This window comes from Tetrao urogallus (assembly GCF_951394365.1).
Source record: "Tetrao urogallus genome assembly, chromosome: 4".
Lineage (NCBI taxonomy): Eukaryota > Metazoa > Chordata > Aves > Galliformes > Phasianidae > Tetrao > Tetrao urogallus.
In genome coordinates, this window is record NC_136817.1 from 32,756,904 (window position 1) to 32,781,517 (window position 24,614).

At 38.2% G+C, this 24,614-nt stretch overlaps 1 protein-coding gene across 1 annotated transcript in view; it reads right to left on the reverse strand.

The window, feature by feature from the left end:
* FAT4 (FAT atypical cadherin 4) overlaps positions 1-24,614 on the reverse strand; it is a gene marked incomplete at both ends in the record, with an annotated part of 132,622 nt that overhangs the window by 56,782 nt on the left and 51,226 nt on the right. Inside the window, 3 exons of the mRNA XM_079534259.1 lie at positions 609-959; positions 2,639-2,900; positions 6,630-6,761. Of these exons, the coding sequence (XP_079390385.1) occupies positions 609-959; positions 2,639-2,900; positions 6,630-6,761 (745 nt within the window). The remainder of the gene's footprint in view (positions 1-608; positions 960-2,638; positions 2,901-6,629; positions 6,762-24,614) is intronic.

Consider the following 24,614-nt stretch of genomic DNA (forward strand, 5'->3'; position numbering starts at 1 on the left):
GACACCTAAAATGCTATGGAATAATTTTTATGTATGTCATGATCATATTCTGCAATTATTCTTGTTTGGACAAAAATTATATGGGAAAATGCTCAAGCTATAAAGATTGTATCTTTTGCACTCTGACACATTAATACCTTCTAGATGTCATAAATAATCTCAATATTAAAGCTTATTTTAAAGAGAAAATTTCCTCCTCTTTTTGCTTTTTTTTTTTTTTTTAAAATTCTCCACTATCGGTACCTTGCAGATCACAGTTCTCTTAATGATATACTTAAAAGCTACAGTACATTTCAGAATATGTGCTGTGATAATTGTAGATGAAACCTCTTACTGCAGTAACTTACTTAGGATATATTATAAAATGAAAAAATAAATTTAAAAGAACACTTAGGTCTAACTTAAATGTGCAAGCTGGACATGATTTCACTCCTGGTGCTTGACCCTAATGTGAAATACAAGAGAAATAACCTCCACATACATAGAATACAGTAAATGTAATCACATTATGATGTCCTAACAAGTCCCTAAGTCCTTTTTGCTAGGCCTTTTAATATGTTGCTTATGTGAAGTATGCATTTATCATCAGAATGTTAGTAAAAGCCTACCGTCATCTGCATCAGTAACACTGAAGTTGAGAATAGCAGATCCTGGAGCCAAGTTCTCCATTAAAGACGTACTATATGAGGTCATGCTGAACACTGGAGGATTGTCGTTTATGTCCAGTATATTGAAGTACACTCTGATGGTTGTAAATTGGCCTCCTCCATCTTCCGCACGGATGGTCAGAATGTAATATTGCTGTGCTTCATAGTCTAGTGCACGAGTCAAGTTGAAGACTCCTGTAACGGGGTTCAGGAAGAACATGCCCTCTTCATCATCTTCACTCACAGTGTATGTGATTTCTCCATTTATACCAGAGTCATCATCAGTGGCTAGAATGGCTGCCACTAATGAGCCTGCACAGCATGAGAAGAGAGTAAAGTAAGTCACCAGCAAAAGGCACATCACCAGTGTGTTAAGAGAGAGATCGTTGTCAAGCACCTCTGCAGAGTTAAAGGAATCCTTTGTAAAAATATTCAAGCCTCAGCACTGTATGCTTAACTTCTTCAAAAAGTTTTTGAAAGCTGACAGCAACAACATCCAATATTATGTTGATTTTCAAGGGCTATTAAAAAATACAGACAAGAAATGGTCAGCAACATTTATTTTTATCTTTCAATGGGAAAATGACCACATGAGATATCAACCATGGCAAAAACAATTTTTATGTCTTTTCTTTCTGCTACTCAAAGGACGCTTTTCTCCCCACAGACAAATACATGTTCCGAAAACTACAATATAATTCCTTTAAATGCAGAAACTGAAATGTCAGGACATACCAAAGATCCTAGCTCTACTTTTTGAAAAAAGTGCATAAGCAGATAACAGTGGTAAAAAACCAGAAACCTTATAGGGGTTGATTCTTCTGTGTTTTTTGAAATTCAGCTCCTTGTGAATATGTGCTATTGTTTCCATTTCTGCATAGCTGCATTCACATGACTGACCTATCTTACTAAAGTTTGGAAATTCAGTCTTGCTATTTAGTATATTGAACAGTAATTATAATTAAAATCAGGTCATTTCCAAGAAAGTTAATCATTTAAATTCTTTTTCCTGGAACCAAATGAATTATATTTGTTCTAGCACAGTTAATTGTTTACAAGCAATGTGATGACGAAAACTGCTTATCAGGATGAAGAATATTGCTACAGCTCTTACCCAGTTGAATATCCCTGTACAATTTCTATACATTTGATTACCTAATACTTTAACATTTCTGATAATTGGTCAAGATGACTCTATAGCTGTAGTATACTGCCTTTAACAAAAAACATCACCGAATTTTCAGACAACATAGCTTTTGAAAAGTTTGTTCTAAATAGTTTCTAGATTGAAACCTAGCTTATAAACACTAAAACAGTCTCACAAAAAAACAGTCTTAAAAAAAGGAAAAGAGCAACTCAAGAGATCAGCGATTAATGCTAGGAATCAGAATCAGCTACCTAACGGTTACATTTTTTAAAGAAAACATTGTCAGAGCCAGGAGTTGAAGATGAGATTAAGATAATATGATGTTAAGGTTAGGAACTGAGTGTATGTCAGAGCCAATGCATAAATCACTGGCAGTTCAATGGTCACCAGTCTTGTGATCCTACCCTCAATTTATTAAGTATTATGAGTCATATTCACTGAAGATGACTAGCATCACCGCATCTTTTCCACAAGAGTATAGTGTTTCCATCCTGTAAGTTTTTCCACTTATTTCTTTTCTTGTTTATTTTATTATTTTAAGTAGTAGCACTCCAAATTTTCCACTGGAATATGCATAATTCCTATTCTGCACCTATGTATTAGGCTGCTTTTTCTTGGAACAGCAAACATTTCTGTACTTTCCTAAAAAAAACGTTACTCTACTAGTGCACAAGTTAGCAAGCAGAGTATCAGCATGACACAATTCCCTCTACCTCTCCATCATGTTTAAGAGCTGCTCACTGGACAAGTCAGATAGGTCTTCTGCCCTCTTCCTCTCAAGTACCTCTAGATAGACAAAAAGAAAACTTCTGTCACTTTAGGGCTGTTTCCTATTTACATTTACCTGGAGTGGCATCTTCTGGAATGTCAAAGGAATACACTGGCTTGGAGAATTTGGGGATGTGGTCATTAACATCACTGACAGTGATGTTTATCCTCATGTCGGAGGACTGCAGGCCATCATCAGCACGAACCAGCAGGGAGTACTTGGAGCGGCGCTCCCGGTCCAGGCGCTTGGTGGCTATCAGGTCTCCTGACTCGGGGTCAACATGGAAGCTATCATCCGCTCCACTGATAATAGTGTATGTGACAAGGGCATTGGCTCCCTAAGTAAAAACAGAAGTGGTCAAATCAAGTTATTTGCCAGGAAAACCACATCGTAATTTTAAGTAAGACAAGAACTGTTCCAGTAACTGCACTTGGCAAATTCTTTCAGAACAGCTTCCTTTAATAAACAGCCTTCCTGCTCAGCCTCTTTTTCAGTCCCCCAACACAGATACATACGTACACAGTTCTTATTTATGAAACATGAAGTGACAAGATTGCTCTGATACTTTTTTGCTCCACTGTTCATAAAAAGATTGCATCCAGTCAAGACCACAAAGCTTCACCACCTCCAGGTCAGAGGAAACTCCTGGGAGCAGTGTTTGCACGGGTGCTGTGCAGCAGCCCCCTAAAGGGCCCTTCATGTGTCAGGCTGCATTCATCTCTATGAGTAGCCAGCCCTGTAGTGACAGGTCATTTGTCACTAATAGCACAGTTCTGATTTCTTGGGTTGTACTGTCAGTCCCCGGAAGCCAAAAAATTTTCCTTTGGGGATTGAACAGAATTTCTCACTTGACTTTGAAAAAAAACATGGGATTCATAAGCATTTTGAACATTTTGGCTAAAAAGAAAATGACAGGAAAGTAATTTTATGTAGAAAATATGTTTTCTTATTTATTCCTTAAATGTTGAAACTAAAAGTTAACAAAAAAAAAAAAAAAACTTTTTACTCCAAAATTGATACAATGCATCTTGCCTTAGCCCTGTCCTATCATAAATGTTGTGAAAAGCCACCTTATCCTGCCTGTATCAGTAATGAAAAAATCCTTCAGTTTTACAGATCTCAGTTCTAAGGCTTCCCAAAAATGGCCACTACTCAGGCTCCACCTTCAGTCACCTCCTAAGGAGGCTTCACCTCAATGTGAAGATGCTGCCACATTGCATCTGCCAGAGGATGCAGCCAGTCCAGTACATTTCCCCAGAATGCCAATACTTTGCTATACCTTTTTCTTTGTAGCATTGGTCTTTATGGCAAAGCAAAACAAGACCTCAGAATCTGGGGTCACTTCCTCCCTTTACAAGACACACGTGCAGGCACTGGAACATGTGTTTTGGTGAGCACTTGGCCATTTCCCCCATGTCTTTTGTGTGGGGACCACAGGTCACCCTGATCAAAGAGATCAGGGAGAAGGAAATTACAGCTACTATCAGACAGCTAAAAAAGCAAACTAACAAAGATAAACACCCACTCTTACCTGTAACATGAGAGAAAAGCATTCACTACCTGGCCTTGTGACAGTGCCTGATGCCAAACCTATTCCCTGGAGTGCTGCTTCAAAGAATCAGATTCAGCCAACAGATAAAATGACATTTTGAAAGAAAACTCACTTCTCCAAGTACCTGGTCTGGAACAGCTGCATGCAGTGCTTCAGCATACACAGACCCTGTGTGCTCAGGTGTATGCCTGAGATATGTAATATGTTCTCCTGTAATTGTGTGGTCTAATAAAAACAGATGATGGGAATTTAAGATTTCAGAGGTGATCACATTTTTTTTGGCTGGGTAGCCTTCTACCAACAGAGCACAGTGAAAACAGAACTACTTGTGATGATGGCCTAGTCAAATTAGTAACTTTACATTATGTGATAATTAGGTGAGAAACAAAGCAAAATATACAATTATAAGGTATAACATATTAAAAAACTGTATAGAAATTTCCCATCAAGAACAGTCTGAAAAAAAACTTGCAAAATGCTAGAAGTTGTTGCTAAATTGCTAAAGTCTTCGGTGCCATTCAGCACTTATATACAGTCTTCACATCTTTTCTCAGATCTCTAAAAAGAGCTTATGCTAACATACAAGGGGTTGAAATGTGATGCCTTAATACTATCAATGAGGGATTCTTGTATACACTTCAATCATAAGTTTTTAAGGTTCTGTTATCCTCTCAAAGCTAAACCTTTCGCTCTAAAAGCAACTATGCACACAGCAAAGGCAGTATGCTCATTTTACCGAGCTGCATATGTGGGTTGCACATGTGAAGAAATAAGACAGAAACACATAACGCAGCAGGAGTTGACACAGAAGAGAAGAGAGCATAATATATTGCTAACATCTTAGATAACAGTTTGCCAAATCACAGCATAAAGCAGCTATTTAACGTTTATTTCTTTCTAATCTTAAGCTACACATTATAAGGCACACAGTTACAATTATTGTAATGGATATGCACTTTTCCAAAGTCAATTTTTGTCTGCTCATCAGAAAAAAAGTTCTTAATCATTTTTACCAGTCACAGAATCACAGAATTGTAAGTGTTGGAAGAGACCTCTGGAGGTCATCTAGTCCAACACCCTGCTAAAGCAGGTTCCATGGTGTAGGTCACACTGGAAAGCATCCAGGTTGGTTTTGAGTATCTCCAGAGAAGGTGACTCTACAGCCTTTCTAGGTAGCCAGCTCCAGTGTTTTGTCACCCTTACAGTAAAGAAGATTTTCTCATCTACAGATTGAATTTCCTGTGTTACAGCTTGTGCCCATTCCCACCGTCTCTAGTAGTTCCCTGTCTTAAACTGGGGAGCCCAGAACTGGACACAGTACTCCAGCTGTGGCGTCGCCAGGGCAGAGGCGAGGGGAAGGATCACCGCCCTCAACCTGTTGGCAACACTACCTTTAATGCATCCCAGGGTACCATTGGTCTTCTTGGCATCCCTATGTAGTAGCAAGATTAAATACATCAATTAGCAATCACAGAAGGACTAGCCAAAGTAACACAAAAATGACTGGAAATAAAATTCTCCTGAGAGGGCTGAATTACCTTATTATTTGAATGAAAGAATTGCTTGTTGTTGTTAAGTGTAACCCTATATTTTAATGACAACACAATCTTCTTTTCATGCTCATACTGACTTTTTAGTCTTTTCCCTAGTGGAAAGCAAATAGTTCAACTGAATGAAACAATATGATTAACTCTCTCATAATTTACTTTCCAAAAAGAATGAATACATTAAATTATATTTGGATGTATTTGCTTGACACATACAAGAGACTCCAATAACCCTCATTAAGCCAACAGGCCAACTGTTTAACACCAATTGCTCGGAAGACTTTTGCTATGTCCTTAACAGCTTCTTAGTTGTAGCATCCTCACAGAAACACATCTATGCAAGCAAAAAGGCTCTGTGAAAGGGTCTGTGTACAGAGCAGATGTTCTAGCATTATTTTCTTTCCTTTCTTTGACAAAATAAGACTTTCCTTCAGGATAACAGTATAAAGTTATCTGGTGAAAGCATGAGCAAGCATCAGAGTTATCTGATTCTACAAGGCTTACCTCATATGAATTATACTGCAAATCTCAAAACTTAGATCTAAAGCTGTGGTCTTAAACTGGATGTCAATACATCTCTGCAATAAGCTGGGCAGCCCAGTACTGTTGCCAAGTCAGGAAGCTTGGCATGTGATGAAACTGGCGAAAACAACACCGTCTAGAACCAAACGGGGTGTTCTTTGTCATCAGTGCAACTGCTCATTAGGACATGTTATGAGAAATTAACTCTCACACAGTCCAGCGAGCAGCCTTCAGTTAACAGGGACTTTGTCATGACTGTGTGTGCCTATGTGGGACTGCATGGAAGACACCAAGATGCCTAGCAAAGGGTGCAGATGCAGCACAAAGAACTGGGTGGCACAATGGCTCCTCAAACCCTCATGCAGGGAATAAAGGAACAAGTAAAATGTAAAAAAAGTAAAATGCTCCAGAATAGCATTTTTTGTACGTGTAACAATGCTCCTACCTCATCAGCATCCATGGCTGTCAGCTGCATTATCTTAGATCCATCTCCTATATTCTCTTCCACAGTCAGATCAAGCATATCTGTGGGGAATACTGGAGGGTTGTCGTTGATATCTTGAAGCGTTATTTCCACCTATAAAGAGAGGAATCAGAAAAAGTTGTGTGAGCACTGCAAGTTAGACGTTGATTAGTCTTGAATGTTACAAATCACATAATTTTGAAAGAAATCAGGTAAATTGAGCCTAATCGCATGAATTAGAACATTGCCAAATAACAGTGACAACAGGAACAACCCCTCCGGATATTAAAATTCCACACTGTTATAAAATACTTATAGGAAAGCTTCTAACATAAATAAAGATAATTTAACTTGTTGATAGCAACTGATTTTAAATGGCCCTAGTCTAGTTTATATTGGAAAAGATCCACTGATAGACTGTCACTGTAATCCCCAAAGTCAGCCCCTGGAGGATAGCTGCCAAGTCCCGGGGCAGAGGATCATTCAACCATTAAATGCTGCTTGACATAAAGATGAGATGGTGTAAAATCCTCTCTGAAATGTTTATTTATTGGCAACTCTCAGCTTTGAGGGAGGAAAAAACACCCTTGCACTTTATATTAAAAAATAATAATAATAAAAAATTCTGTTTTACTCTTTACCTCAAAGCTCTCCTCTGATTGCAAACAAATGTTACTTTAGGAGCAGTCACTACCATCTACGCATATGCATACTTGCCTATGCATATCTAAACAAATATTTTTTTTACTTGCTAAATGCACATGTTTTTCCAAGTAATAAAGATAGTTTATGTAAGATTGTGCATTATTTCACAAAATCACATAAAATAACAGAATCATAGGGTTGGAAGGAACCTCTGGATACAATCCAACTCAACCCCCTTCTAAAGCAGGTTCTTACAACAGGTCACACAGGAAAGTATCCAGACAGGTCTTGAGTATCTCTTCAGAGTTGGAGACTCCACAACCTCTCTGGGCAGTGTTTCAGTGCTCTGTCACCCTCATAGAAACCTTTTTCTTATCTTCAGATGAAACTTTCTATTTTCTAGTTTGTGCCCATTGCTCCTTGATCTGTCACCTGACACTGCTGAAAATAGCCTGCGACTGGCTCCATCCTCTTGAGCACTGACCCTTAGCATCTATAAGCATTGATAAGATCTCTTTCAGTCCTCTCTTCTCCAGGCTGAATAGTCCCAGGTCTCTAAGCCTTTCTGCACAAATACTCCAGGTTTCTCATCACCTTTGTGGACTTCCGCTGGGCTCTCTAAAAGTTCCTTATCTTTCTTGAACTAGGAAGCCCAGAACTGGCCACAGTACTCCAGATGTAACCTCACAAGGGCAGAGCAGAAGGGGAGAACTTCCCTTGACCTGCTGGCCATTCTCTTCTTAATGTACCTCAGGATACCGCTGGCCTTCATGGCCACAAGGACACACTGCTGCCTCATAGCCAACTTGTTGTCCACCAGGACAATTAGGTCTTTCTCTGCAGAGCTTCTGTCCAGCAGGTCAGCTATTAACCTGCAATGATGCTACAGTCATTCCTCCCCACTCTATAATTGCCCTTGTTGAACCTCATCAGGTTCCCTTCTGCCCAACTCTCCCACCTGTCCAGGTCACTCTGAGTGGTAACACAGCCTCCTGGTGTGTTAGTAACTCCTCCCATCTTTGTATCATCACCAAATTTGAGCTCTCACAGATCTAATTATGCTAATTCAAAAAGCTGTAGAGCTTGATTTTCCCTGGTTGCCTGGTATGACATGCAATGTTCCAAGAAGAGAAAAAATGAAAGAGAGGACACAGACACTCTACATTATTTGTGTGTGTGGGGGGGGAAGAAATGGTTAGTGTTGGATCTAAAATATTAAATGGTCACCAAACATTGAAGACCTGCTAAAGACGAAAGTATGTGCTGAAGGAAGCCTGTTACCGCATGTACTTGCCATGCCATTGTCTGCAAAGGATTTCCCTGTACTTACTTGAAAACATACAGGTCTGCTCTGGATGTGATCAATGTAGACATCTCTGGCGATCTGAAGTCTATGATTTTAACTGTTTCTAGTCACCTGCCATTATGTTTTTTCCCCCTTCACTTTTAATACAGATCAGTAACTGCCAAACCATGCTGACTTAATCACTGGGGCAATCCCAAAGATAACTATTTTAATGACAGAAGCTTGGTTATCTGCAGAACAAGTGAGGCACCCAGGCTTGCGTGCTCATCTTTCCCCAAGCTTTCAGAAGCTGCATCCAACATTCATCAATCACCTCATGTAAGTAAATTGCTTGCCTTTTTTGTTTGGCTGTTTCTTTAAAGTTTGTGTTTGGTACTTATGCCCACGATAGGTTACTATCACCGCCAGAACTTTTCCACAGCATTAAAGAGAAGCGACACATCTTTAAAAACAGAGGATATATTACACTAACATTAGGGAGATCTGCAGGAAGTGCAGACAAAACACTGGGCCTACAGGTCTTCAACGGACTTTGATAGGAAGCCATTATTTATATCATATATCGTTCCTTTGATCACTCACAAATGGTACATAAAAGGCCTCATGGACTGAGACAAAGTAACCCAGGTGTTTTGTTATCAAATTTAAATCTATGACAGTCGAAGTACCAGAAGTGCTGATCACAGAATCATAAGCAATGGTTCAAGCAATCAAATAACCAGGCAAATTCTCAGAGGGAAAACTATCCCATGTTGATTTTCATGGTGACTGCTGCATCTGGGTGACAATTAATCTGGAAAGGGGAGAAACACAGAAGAAAACAGATGAAGGATTTTGTCAACTGCCAAATAGGTCCTGCACCTGAAATTCCATGGCAAAACACACACCTCTGGTGAAAGTATTGCATTTTGCTAGATACAGTTTCAAGCTAAAGCAGCTGCACAGCTCTTCAATTTATTTGTTAACAACACGTACGTCATGTACAGCTTCAACATTTCAGCTACTAGTGACATTTCACCACTGGAAACCGTTTTTTAAATGAGAAATTGGCCTTTGTAAAAATCATATGAAAAAAATAGGAAAACTTCTGGGGTTTGGGGTTAGGAACTCTGCATTGCCTACAGCTTGCATAATGTAAAATAGTAAGAATCCAAGAATACAGATCGATAGGGATCATGAGACAAGTAAATTACAAAGCTGGATTCTGGAGGACTGAAAAATAGAAGTAAAAATGATATATTTTATAGAAGTAGGTTTATCCTGAAAAATCAGTTTTCAAGTAGACAAAGACGTATTTCATACTGAATGTGTGCTTTAGATTAGTGAGAAGGAAGAAATTTTCAAACAAGGAAAGAAAGTTTTAGAAAGATACCTAAGTTTGGTTTGGTTTTTTTTTTTTTTTTTTTTTTTTTTTTTAAGTTTTTACACTGTAATTACTGCTAATCCACTTAGCAGAACTTAGTTAATGCATATGGTGTCATAATTCACTGTTGGTTAGGTCTCATTAGCAGCCCTGTGCAATATGGCCATTTACAAAAATTTCACTTAAGTAATAAGTGTTTTAGAAATTAATTTCACTTTGAAATTATTTCAGAAGTCCAGACCCCACGTAAAAGCTCGTAAGATAATGATGGCCACAAAGTCTTTCAGTACCACAGGGTACAGGAAGGCTTCAACATATCTTATCACAGCTTTACCGAGAAGGAAAAAAAAATTAAAAATCTGTCATTAAATATCTAAGCCAAATTTCTCTGCAGCCAAATGCCTCTTTCTAGTTCCACATTACATATGCATAAAGATACCAGTATGTATCACTCGGCTCTTAAAATACATGGTTTGATTAATATCATATGCTACCAATCATTAACTGTGCAAGTCTGCCTCAGACTTAATGAATGCAAGACAAGAAGGTCACCTGCACCCCAGGCATCGTGTTCAGAAAGCTCTACACAATGCATGCTGCACTCTCGTGCTCAGCCATGGCAAAACACCCTCCAGCAACAACAGTGAGTACAGCAATAAATATCCAGTTCAGAAGACCAAAAGCCTCAAATGCTGAAATATGCCCCAGGAAGAAGGAAAGGGAACTCAAGGAAATTGTTCATATCTTAGCACGTGGAATAGGAAGGAACCCCTAGGTGGAGATGCCCATAGGACTGCAGGAAGTGAAAACCACCACCCCCTTTCTCCTCTCCTCCTCCACCTCTAGCCAACATGGGGAATGTTTGTTTCTACAAGAGCCCACAGCCATCAGTCAACACCCTGAGCATGCAAAACAGGCATAAACCAGTCACCTGAAAGCAGCTCCTGAGCTTTTCATTGTAGTTTACTCTGGATAGACCCTGACCAAAAACCTCCTACAACTTTCCATCTTGCAGACACACCTTTGCTTTCCATCTATATCAACAGTAAACTTAATATAGGAACCAAATCTTCTTATCTCAAATAAAACAAGGACTCAAATATAATCAAATACGGCAGCTGGAAAAGGACTGCAGCCTGTTTACCCACGTTCCTGCCTTTCAGTTCTCTGAAAGGCTCTTTCTGCTGGTCCAGGTGCTGATACAGGTTTTGCTCCTTGAATTTCTGCTGAAATGCTAAGACAATTTAGTTGCAATGACTTCTAAATCTTTCGCAAGTGTGATAGAAAACTGATATATAGATTCAAAATATTGTCTCGCTTTAATTTTAAGGAAGAAATGGAAAAAATCAGACAAGTTTTGTTCTACTTTTGTCTGTGTAAATCTCAAAAAAAAAAAAATTCTAAATTTCTATAAATTCCAGTATAATGCTTCCCCTCACACATTTAATGCATCTTGAAAAAAAGAGAAAATTAAAGTTTCTCTAACACACCCAGGGCTGGTGACTCCACCACCTCCTGGAGCAGCCTTTTCCAGTGCCCAACCACACTTTCAGAGAATAAATTTTTCCTAGTACTCAACCTGAACCACCCCTGGCACAACTTGAGGCCATTCCCTCCCATCCTATTCCCTGTTCATTAGTAGAAGAGACTGACCTCCAACTCACTACAACTTCCTTTCAGGTAGCTGGAGAGAATGCTATAGGTTGCTTATTCACTGCTGTAAAATAAACAAGTTTATTTTATGTATCAACTTCTGTGCAAATTGTCTTTGGGTTTCCTGATTGGTTTTTGTTCTGTTCAACTTGTATTAATTTAGGATGCAAAAATTAGAAACACAGAGTAAACCACAGAGATTAGTAGCAGCAGGAAGTCAAACTGTCACAAATTTCAAATTTCCCTGTGTCTGAATCAAATTCCATTCTCCAGGAGTAGTAACCTCCTTGCAACAATGCAACAACCCTGCCTATCACAGATGGTCAGCCTATCCTCATCTGTGACAACCTAATTGCTGCATCCTGCCATCTCACATTTGCAAAGCAGAGGAAGTATTAATTACTTTAATCTTATTGGGATTCTTATTTGCTGCTCAAATTGGTGCTCTTGAGGTTATTTTCCATAAACAAATTTAGAACAAATTATGTCTTGTGGGAGTATGAAGCAGTAAGGTTTTTGTCTGTATGATGTAAAGTAGCATTTACCTTAAATAGATTTTACTTTATTTGCTTATTGAAATGCAGATATAAGGAGAGCAAAAATTCAGATGATCCTCCAGTGCTAATATATATAAAGAATCAAATGAGAACCTCAATTCATAAGGCATACATTATTTAAGTGTTTGGGGCATGAACTGAATACAATTAATTTCAGTGAAACTTTTAAATGTGACTTTTAAATGTGGTCCTTACTTTGAAAATAATAAAAGATACATTCTTTGAATTAACTGAGGGCATTTATGAAGAGTCTATGTGAAAGAAGCTCTACTAGAGGGATACTGCAATGTAAAATCACTACTTAGTGCAGTTCTAGAAACAATTCTGGGGGCAAGGAAAAAATTATTACAGAAAACTGGAGGTTTTTTGTTAAACAAAATGAGTATCTGGGTGCTATTAAATACAGTCTGCATTTGAAAAATCTGTTCTTACTGTAAATATGTTGAATTAAGAAACAGTTGCTAGATGGCCAAGTTTCATTTCTTAGAGCAAAAGAATTAATCCACTTCAAAAACACTAGTCCCCCAGACAATCACTATTGAACAGGCTAGACAATTTCCATGCTTTTCATAAAAAGCTTAATAGTTTTATTCTGGAACAAGAAATTATTATAGTGACCAAACATGCTGGGTTTATGAGCTACAAAGGTATGTAAAATAAAACATTGCACTAGAAGGCAACATGCCAAATTCTATCCGATCATAACGCCTTCTATAAACCAGTGGACTCATTTGGCCAGAATATATCCCTCTGTTTTATTGCGCTTATTAACATTTGTTTTTCTTTTATTTCAAGGTGAGGAGGGTTTATAGACAGATCTTTTTTCTGAAGTTCTTCCATCTATCCAATGAAAATAAGGGGGAAAATGGTTCCACAGCAAATGAATTAATGTGGCAGCAGCAAGGTTCACTGGGAGCCCCGAACCACGTGCAGTCACTTGCAGCCATCCCATCCACATTCCATTCTTCATCTGAGATCTCTGGCTAGAAAAGTGATCTAAGAAGAAAGGAAGTCCCAGATGTCTCACACATTCAATACTTCTTCAAATGTGACAGCTATTTGATTAAAGATCAAACAGAGGGGAAAGGCAACAGCTTTTCTTTCAATTTATATATTGTTGAGTCATTCTTCTTTCCTTCGCTTGTAGCCATGATATTCACTGTATCTCTCACAAGATAGCATCTAATCTAAAGATGCTATTGGCACACACTGCCCTGAAGACTTGTGCTTATGCTTACATTATTATATGATCCTTCATGCTAAAAAACATAAGGGGCCTGTCCTTCTTTGATGGAGACTGTGGTAGTGCATAAATAATTTAAGAAGAACGAAAGTGGAGGATTCTGTTCCCCACCTCCTGGCAAATATTATCATAAATAGTTTAAAAAAAAAAAAAAGAAAGAAAAAGAAAAAAGAAAAATTAAATTGCCAATTTAACATGTGCATGCAACTAACACAAGAACATAGCCAACACTAGTTATTTTTCTCCTGCCTCCACCACTTATGCCTTTAGTTCATCCAGGAAGAAATGGTTCAGTAATCCTGAAAAACACATGTACATCTAGATTCCTTTTTTATTGACATGAATAATCTTACTGGCTATTCATATCAGTGAAGTTATGGCTATACTAACAGTTTGCAGGAACAGCGCATGTGCTTCCTCCAAACTGTGAAGGCAAAGGAACAGATTAAGTATCAGTCTACTATCAAAAAAACATGGATTTCCAGAGAGAAAATGTGGAGAAAAAAATAAAGAAAAAAAAAAAAAAGAAAAACAAACAAACAAAAAATCCCAACCATCACTGTTCCAGGAAATCTCTAAAAAAAAAAGACTTCAAGAATGACAAAAACTTAATGACTATGCTGAACCAGCTTTCCAGCTTTACCTAAAGGTGACTGGGTGAGTGGGGCACTTCTCACTGATGCAGAATGCCTCATTACATTGATCTAGGGAAGAGAAAGAAGTGGCATGTAACTCATTTCTGTGGGAACCATGCTACAGCCTGGAGAGAAAGAGAATGATGGGAAATGGTAAGCCTGAGGGAGAAAAAAATAAACACTTTTAAAATTACTTGAATAACCAGCAATACCAAAGCTCAGGAAGATTGGAAACCTGAACTACAGCCCTATATATTTACAATTTCCACAACAGGATTGAAAGCCCACTTTCCAGAAAATGTCTTGGGACAAGACTTTCACTTAAAGGATGAATGAGGCATCTGAATATTCCATCTTCTAGAAGGCAAACAATCCCGGCACATGCTAGTACAATAAAAAATCCCATTAAGCTATTGTGATGCAGAACAAATCTGTTAAATAGAAATATAAAGTTGCTAAGAATTCCAGTATTAATGGTGGGAATGCTGAGGATTAGGAAAAGAGGCAACACTGGAAAAAAAGAAGCTGAAATGTCCAGGGGGCAGCAGCAGCTACTTGATCATTCAGTTTTGGGGTAGCATCTTTGGGAAAAAAAATATATATACATGAATGTAGTGAATATAAAGGGAACTTCTTCTAGTCCTTAATTGTAGGTGATGGGAATAAACGCTTAGGCAATAAATGGATGTACCAAGCAATACACTTGGGATCTCTCCACAGAAGGAGAACAAGGTACAAGGCCAGATCTAGATGTTACAGCCCAAAGGTCCATTTTTAAAGAGTACCTTAAGGAAAGAAGGGATGTGAAAGCTGTCACAGGCTGTGATTGCCCACTCCAAGCACCCTAATGCAGACCATGGAGACCAAATATGGACAAAGCGAAAGATAACCTTTTGAGCCAATCTCAAATAATTTCCCAGGAGTTATTACTGACTACCAGCCTAAAAATTGTTTGGAAATGTAGGTCTCAACACATTTTATTACAATTTCATTTTCTCCATTAAATAAATGTGGCGCATAAACACAATGAATAAGATTTATAAGTAATGCTGTAATTTCCCAGGTAATTTCAATCCATGGGTTCCAATTCCAGTATATTAACACTGCATAACTTTCTTGGAGGTGAAGTCATATGATTAAGTACATTTTAGTATGGCAATTTGATGTTTTACAACCAACTCACTTTTATAAAGCACCAGTATCTCCTAGAATACACCGGGAGATCAGAGTACTTGTACAACTCAGAGATTTAACCAACACTATCAGAAAAATTAGGCAGAAATCTGCTTACATTGTTATTTAAGGCTAAAACAAAGTCACTTCCTTGTGATGTCCCTAACAAACACTAAACCTAATACTGCAAAGAAAAGGTGCCATAATTTGTTTCTTCTTTCTCTATCCCTTTTTTAAGGTGACCACTGGGAACTGCTCTGCCTGGAGTCTTGATTAAATGTTTCACTGCATCCAGAACACTTCATCAAGCAGCAGAGCCAAAATCTAGTATGGCTTGCAAGTGACTCATACTTCAGCTATGAGAAGACCAGAATAAAGAATATTTTACATAAAAATGCCAAAAAGGTTGGTAATTTAATCTTGATTCTAAGTAGGTATGCAAGGTCTCTGAGAGCAGCATGTGCTTTCCTAGGCAGACAATAAGGCATTGTCTGGGAGCACGTTACCTGCTGTGGTTACAGCTAGCCCTTTCTCAGAGCCCAGATGATACAACCACTAAAAAGAAGTGGTACATTCCTGTGACAGAGCTGCAAATACTACTTTTAGAGGATATACAGTATGATTTATCTGTTCGTGCTAAGAGTCCAGCAGTACCTGAACAGAGCTTTCATTAAAACCAGTGACATGAGAAACTACGTTCATTAGCCCATGAGTAAACACATGCAGCTGATAAATTGTATCCCTCCACATGTTCACGGAAACAGATGAATAAACACTAAAGCAGTACACAGAAATTAACTTCAGAAACTATTATTTGTAGCACTTTAATCCTAGCGTGCATACCATAAATCACCAAGAATGACACAAATGGTATTCTGATACTCCACTTAATGAAATAAACACTGAGTCCAGGCACTCTCCCAGCTGCTCAGCGACAGCATGGGCTTCCTGCTCACAAAGATGCACTCTGTGCTGTCCAAACCTTGCCCCTCCTCCAGCCAAGCTGCCTGTGCACTCTGGTACCCCTCCAGCTCAGCCCAGGCAAAGACATGTCATGACGTGCTAAGAGCTCAGAGCACTGGGAGAAGAAGGCTCAAATCTTCAAATCCAAGCATCACTGCAAATTTACTTGAGAAAGGGCAAGTTAAAGCAAACAGTTGAGGCTATGTTTCAATTATTTACTGCTTGGGTATGCTATCTGCACGCAACCATGACTGATGTTATTCCTCAAGAAAAAGCTCCTATTCCACGCAATGTCCCTGGCACTCAGCAGCCCTGTGCAAATGGCCATGAGCAAGGACAGGACGCACATAGCCCCGCTCCCAATCCCACAGTGTCTGCAAGGCTTGCTGAGTGCAGGGGGACAGACTGACAATCCCATCTGAATCTGCTGGTTAGAAAGCGGGAATGGAAAAATTGTTTTTCTAAAGGCAAATCAAGCTGTACTGCTGCTCCCCCTTATCCTGAAATCAATATTGTCTAAGTAATTGTTTAAGTGCTACATAATTTACTGCTTGCCAAAAAGAGGCACAGTCTCACATGTAACAAAGGGAATTAAGACCAGGCTACAGAATGCAATACTCAAACCTCGGATAATTTCAGAAAGCAACAGTCTGCTGATTTTAAAACACACATCAAAATGCACAATTGTATACATGGAAACCTGAAATAATCCAACTTAACAATAACTTAGAGATAAACATCAAAGTGGTACAAGGAAGAAAAATGATAAGGAAAGCCATGAGCAGCTATGTTTTTTTCCCCCTTCACCACCAAAACCATAATGAAACACAGGTTATTTTGTCAGTACTGCTAAATGAGTAACATGTGTAGCTCAGTTAATATTCCTAAAGTTAAAAGAAAAAAAAAAAAAAAAACCCTAAGGGAAAAAAAAAAAGTTAAAAAAAAAAAAAAAAGATTGATTATTCAAAAATGTTATTCTGAACCGTGTTTCAATAGGACTAACTAACATATTAGGACCTCCCCCAGATCTGCCTAGAAATGGCAAGCCTGGTGGGACCAACACACGGCTGGGCTGGCACTATGGATTTTAAGTGTGTGTATGCATTTGTATGGACAGACGTATACACACACAACAAATACATTTGGTGAACTGAGTTCCTTGAGTGCAGAGGGCACAACCTCCAATCTGCACACCGTGGAACAACCCTTCCCTGCTGAGCACCATGAGAGCACCACATGTGCTAGAAAGAAAGGTTTGCTCCAAAAACACATCAAGAGGTGCAACTGCTTCAGGGCACTGTGAAGGGGGGGGAGGGCAGTCAGAGCATAGCTTTCCTTCCCTCCTGCACCCATCCTTTCACTGCCTACCTATGGATGCTGGGACACATGAACACATGTGGTCCCTATGTCATCTCCCCAGGTAAAAGTGGTGATTTTCTCATGAAGATATAAATTCTTCTGCGTCTAGTACTACCTCTAGTTACAAAACCCATTCCAAATACCTGCCAAAACAATACAAACATTTGGCAAACACTTCCTAGTGAGCCTTTTTTTTTTTCTTGGTTAAATACTCAAAACACTGTACATTTGGGAACCATTTAGTTTATAACTTTGCATTTAATTAAATGAGGTCTACTGCCATTTAATAACAAATGGATTGAGTTGGTAAGAACATTTAACTGCATGCCAGGAAAAAAAAAGGCAAAGAAAAAATGCATAAAGATAGAAAAAGCAAGCATTAGCAATTCAGTGATGTGAATATCACACCTCTAAATTAAATAAATCAGGTAATTAAACTTACAGATGTTTTATTTAATAATTATGAGACACATTCAACTGTCAGGACAATAAGTTAAACTTACTCCACCACTGAAGTTTTCCCAAACTTCTCCCTACCCATAGGCACGGTACAAACAGCATTGCTACAGTCACCCAAGAAACCACATATTGGTGCTTTTTAAAAAAACTACTGTTCTTAGAGTGGAAAGGAACTAAAGCTATAGGGCCTAGTGTCATGCAGTTACTGGAGTTTTAATAGTGGCCCTTTTTGGAGCAGAAACATCATACAAGTCTGAATTAATTTTGGTAAAAAGTGTTATTTTCTAGTTTCCCATTCAAAAAAACAGGACTTTTTCTAGAAATGCCCAGAAGTTTTTCACTCACAGCATTATCAGGCTGCTAACAAGCCACTGCTCAGCTAGAAACTCCAAATAACTAGGTTGCTCTGAAAGTAATGCCTCCTATTTATTCCCATGGAAACTACAACACACACACAAAATACAATAACACTCTTTGATAGAGTTTGATTCTCAACTACCAACCATTATTTTTCAATATAGTCAACACCATTAGTTCGGAACTTTTGCCAGTGATGAACAAGAATCTGCATGACATGCTTATACAAATCTGCTTGGTCATCTGGAACATGGCTTGTCTTTCACCTTTATGCCACCACTGCTGAAACACACCACTCACCACCTCGCTGTTCTCACATCCACTGGTTGGTTTCCATCAATGCTCAGCATGCATTGATGAACGTCAGCGAGTGCCATTGCTCCCACATGGAGGAATTAAATGCCACCTCATCAAAATGCACATCTGTGGGAGGACTTCTTATGAAGATGAGCCCTTGAACTCTGCTGCCATTTCTTGACCTCTGCCCCAGAAGTCATACAGGTTCATTGAGAGGCTTGAAAATGATGTTAAGGTTAACTCTGTGGGGCCACAGGTTTGGGAAAACTAGCAGCAGGCCCTTGTTTTACTTTTTTTTACAAATCTGCATCTTAAAAACAAAGTTATGCTGCTTTTCACACCTGACTCATCAGAATTGAATGAAAACAGCCAAAACCTTCAATCCTTTGGACACATCAGTTCTCCTTATTCACTTTTCTCCCCAGTAGTAGTATCTTTGTTTAAACAGCTGTATCTTCATGCAGATCTTGTCCTGGTTATCTTTTTGGTCAATCATGACATCTATTTCAATTATCAAGAAAGTCCTCGCTAACAGCAAACTGCCGCAGTGCATATTGGATATTGCAATATATATACTTGCACAAAAAGTAGAAGTCCCGTATGCCTCAGCTTCATTCTTCTGCCCAATAATTTTCAACTTCTCTACATTATCTCTCCATAAAAACTTACTGATCCGAGCAATGAGGTTTTGTCATAAGATTCTTTTTGAATAAAGACAATTGTTTTGGATCTCCAGCAAACTCAGAATGTTCGATGTCACTTATAACTGCAAGCTGTTATCTGCAGAAAAGATCCAGGAGGCTGACCAACACAATTTTTGGCCTGGAACTGTGGAAAGGAGGCTGAAACTCCACTTATAAGTTTTTCAGTTCTATTACAAATTTTGTTTTCCATTCTCCTCTTTTAAATTTTCTCACTCAGTTACATGACTTTGGATTTGGTATAGAAAAATGAATCATTAAGAAGCAATTTCAGTATTTTTACATATGATATCACACAATGAAGAAAAATAATGTGTAAAAAAACAGGCATTCACAGAAATAGCAAGAATACATGGAAAAGTGTGCTTATATCTCTATCTTATATCTATATCTATTCTTAGTCACCTAATAAAGAACATGAAGTGTTTGTTTTGTCCAAGTATAAATTCAGAGATTGACTTTTATTGGTTTCTGTAGATCTGCTACATCTTTCCTTATATGTAGAAACAAAATAAACCTATGAAGTTACGCTGTATGGCCTCCAGAGCCAATACTGGGAACTTTTAATAGTCCACATTCTACCCCAATATTGAAGTGCTGTATTCCACCTCTCTCCCCCAGTCCCAAAGTATTTGCACCTCTTATTGACTTCAACACATTCAAAAGCAACACCATGCAGGAAAAGCAAAGAGAGACTACAGACATATATATATATATATATATATATATATATATGTATGTATATGTATATATATACATATATTAATAAATAAATATATAAATAAAACAGAAGAACAGAGTGAACTTATTCAAGATTTTTTTCTCAAAGGGCTGAGTGACATGTTTCTCTCTTTCCTAGCTTTAGCATTGAACAGTTCTATGCTGCTTGTGTGGAGAGGACAAAGGTTAAACCACAAAGGTTCACGCTGCCCTGCAGACCTCTTCTGGAACACTCCACGACTGACCTGATAACACTTCACAGTCACTTGCTGCCAAAGGACATTAGAAGAATGCAGTTTTGTGCCCTAGCCCTAAGCAAGCCCTGGTTACCGAGTCAGAAATATCACCAGCATTTGACAATTATGCAACACACAGCTGCTAGTAAGGCTAGCTGGGTTACTCCAGACAAAGAATGACCAAATCAAAGCTTCCCTTCAATCAAAGCAAAACTTACTTTGAGGTTTGATACTCTTAGTAAACATTAAAGAAGGAAAAAAAAAAAGAAAAAAGGAAAAGAAGAAGAAAGATATTCTGGTATTTCTGCATATCTTAATTTTAATGTGGCAGGAAGCAGAAATGCCACAAAAGAGCTGTTCTCATGGTATTTCAGGCACAAGTCTAACCAAAGTCTTTACTTGCTCAGGTTTCAGTTGGATATCCCAACTATAGCAACTCAGCTATTTCTTGCATTATAGCACTTGGGCTTCTCAATGATTATCTTGACCATGCCAAATTCTTGATCCTTTGAAAGTTCTTCATCACCGGTTATTATAGCAAGCCTCTGGATTCTTAAAAATGCATGGGAAGAATTTCAGCAGTGCACAGAATCACCAATTCACTTCTTAGGGCACAATAAGTCCTCCAACATATTCAGAAAAGAATAAAAATTCAGAATGAACGTTCAAATGTAAACTATAAAAAAAAGTCAGAAAGTATTCATGGCATTTAAGCATCTTTATGAATACATGATTAAAAGATGTGTAATTGTTTCTGTGAGAGACTGAATTATAGTCAACTTACTTGCCTTTATCCTTTATTTTGTTTTGCTGTTACTCATGAGAGTATATGTCATGTTCTTAGTGGAGTGTTTATGCTGTGGCATGCTGTAAGTTTTAAGAAATGCATGTATTTTTTTAAGTGTTCTTGTATATTAAACTGCAACAGAATCAGTCTTGCTGGTTTTTAACCGAAACAAGAAGTTCTGGATGTACAAGCTTGCCCACTAGACATATGGAACAGATTAGAGAATGATCATTCATTGTATTTCCACAATTGGAGCATTTCAATAGTTTCACAAACAATCAAGAAAAAAAAAAAAGTATTTTGAGAACAAAAATTGAATGGCTTACAGTTAAATGACTGTATTGTATTAAAGGGTAGGAGAACAAAGATAGTACAGCCAAAATTACAAAGGTTGCTCTGAAAGTAATGTCTCCTATTTATTTCCAAAGAAACTACAACAAAGAGCACAATAACACTATTTGATTGAGCAAATTCTCTACCAACCATTATTTCTGAACACAGTCATCTCCATTAACTATGCATTTTCACGAGTAATGAACAAGAGACTTCATGCCATGCTCATGAAAATCTTCATGGCCATCCAGAATGTGGTTCATCTTCTGAAATGCACCACCTACCACCTTATCGTACTCGCATACACTGGTTGGTCTCCAGAAGCATTCAGCAGGCTTTTGTGAATGTCATTGGGTGTCATTTTTCCTGCACAGAGGAATTGAATTGCACACCTTTGCCTCAAACATGCTTCCATGTCAGATGCCATTCTGTCAGACTGCCCCTCTACTGCCAGTTGTTACATGGCAACAACATATAATGGAGTATGGTTGGGAAGGTTCAACCTCTGCTGCCATACCACTAACATCCACCTCTGACATCAGGAGCCAACATAATAAAACAGGAGGCATTACTTTCAGAGCAGTCCTCATAATTCAAGAAACCAGACAAAGTCATATATTGACTCTTATTAGGAAAATTATAACAAACCTGGGCATCATGGAGAGGTCTAGCAAATAATGCTGCACTTTCTCCCCTTTTTTTACTCTATCCCTGATCACCAAAAATTCCAAATCTGAGTCTAGTTTAATCTGCATGACATTGTCTTTCTTCAGTATAGCATAGAAGAATACCAGAGCGAAACTTTTGTATAAAAATCATTTTATTTTCTAGTTAAAAGTGTAATAATCATTAAAAATTCCTGAGAAAGTAATCAATCAGTAGAAAGAAAGAAAATGAAGCAGGTAAATAGTTCAGAATAATTACAACAATAGCAGCAACTCAAAGCCTCTGCTAGCTCAGTGGCAGTGGTGACAATATAATTACCAATGTAACTTCATATTGAACATTTGGTGATAAGGGAACTGGGAAAGTGACATGCCTCAAAGACATTCTAGTGCATTTTATAGAGTGTTTTTTTTTTTTGTCTGATTACAAGAAATTTCATGGGAAGTAGAGATGGGGATGCTCTGCTATAAAATATTCAGTAGATGAAAATTTTAATTAGAAAAATACTGTTTAAAAAACAATATTAGCATTCATAAACAAAGAATAACATCAATTTTTGAACAAGCACCATCCAAGGTGCCCGTGACCAAATTACAGAAGGGAAGCAGAAGCTCCCTTTAGACTTGCCATGAAGGGAGTGAGCAGGTAATAAGGTGGGAATGGTGCAGGATACTCATTGCCACACAAGGGGCATTGCCCTGATGGTCCTACCAAGTTGTAGGGCTGGCTTGGGGTGCAGTTGTCCACCATAGCACTGCACACAATACAGAATGCACTGATTTCTCAGTCTTCTATTTAGAAAAAAAAAAAATCTTAAATCACTTTATGTATATGTAATATGATTTCTTCTTAACTCCTATAATGAGGCTCTTAGTAGCAATTTAGCTGGCAAATCTCATTTTGTCACTGATAGCGACTCACAACCATTAGCCCTCCTCATACCACTCAGCATTCACAAAGGGAGAAAAACACAGTGATGACTGATTAGAAGTCTCTAGATTGCTTTTTAATTTTTTGTATGAAATAAAATCATACTCCATGCCTCTTTCCATTGGAAAGACATTGGAACAGGAATTAATTAGTTTAACTCAAAAGTCAGATGTCATGGCCATTTTTGTCAATGCAAACTGTTGCTATTGAAGATGAATGAAACTAAAAGACCATAAGCAGGGAGTGGAAATAGACAGCCAAGGCTGAAGTTAACTGGTCAATGCAATTCAGAGGATGGTGAGATGCAGTGTATCCCTTTTTTGGAATCCTAAGGTACGTCATCAAAAAAAAATACTTATGGCAATTTGAGAAACTAGATTGCAATCAGCAGAAAGATGAAAAAATAATCATTTCGAGTTAATAAGCAACTTTAAACTTTAAATCTACAAAACTGCAATGGAAATGTACTGCCACAGGCTCAAAGTTCATTCACTGTTTGTTGCTACACTGACGACCAACACAGTGAAATAATCTTACAGTTCCCCCTCTCCTTAAGCACATATAAAAATGAACAAATCACATTTTGTCACAATATCCTATTTATAGAAAAATATTTCTACGCACTATTAGACCTTTATGTCATTTAGCAAGTAAATATGAATCATACAGACATGAACGACCTCAGAACAGATTAAATGTTTTGCATGTTTTTCATGATTTTTTTCGGTTCTTGTGCAGACAAACGTAATTTAAAATAAATGGAAATAAGACACAAAATCAATGAGAACTAGAACAGTTGAGCCACTTACAACCGTATTTGTGCTCTTCTGAGCAACATTCAACATCTTATCAGATCCCACCACCAAATAAATAATAGCCATTGGTTTAAACTAGTATAGAATCATAGAACTGTTTGAGTTGGAAGGGACACTTAAAGGCCATGTAGTCCATCTTCTCTACAATGAGTTGGGACATTACAACTACATCAGGTGCTCAGGAGCCCCGTCCAGCCTGACCTTGAGTTTCTCCAAAGATGGGGCATCCACCACCTCTCTGAGCAACCTGTTCCAGTGCTTCACTACCCTTATTGTAAAAAACTTCTTTCTTATATCCAATCTAATCTTATATCCAGTCTTTTAGTTTGAAACCATTTCCCCTTGTCCTGTCAAAACAGGCCCTTCTAAAGAGTCTGTCCCTGTCTACCTTATTGTCCCCCTGAAAGGCCACTCTCAGGTTTCTTCTGGAGCATTAACTCCTCCAGGGTGAACAGTTCCAGCTCTCTCAGTCTAGTAGGGGTTGTATTCTATCCCTGAGATCATTCCTGTGGCCCTCCTGTGGACGCACTCTAACTTAATCATTATGTTTATAGCAAATATCAAACCCAGATACCTGTACTTCTACCCACTGCCACTGTGTTATGGAACAAAAACAAAGTGAAGATAATAAGTGTTTCTGCCAATTCCTCCTGAATTCAGCATTCAGTGAGTCACAACCACCAACGTGTAACACATTCCATCTTGCAAGCCTATCAAAAACAGATGTATTAAAGACTGAAAGTTTGAATGAAATGAACTGCTCATATTG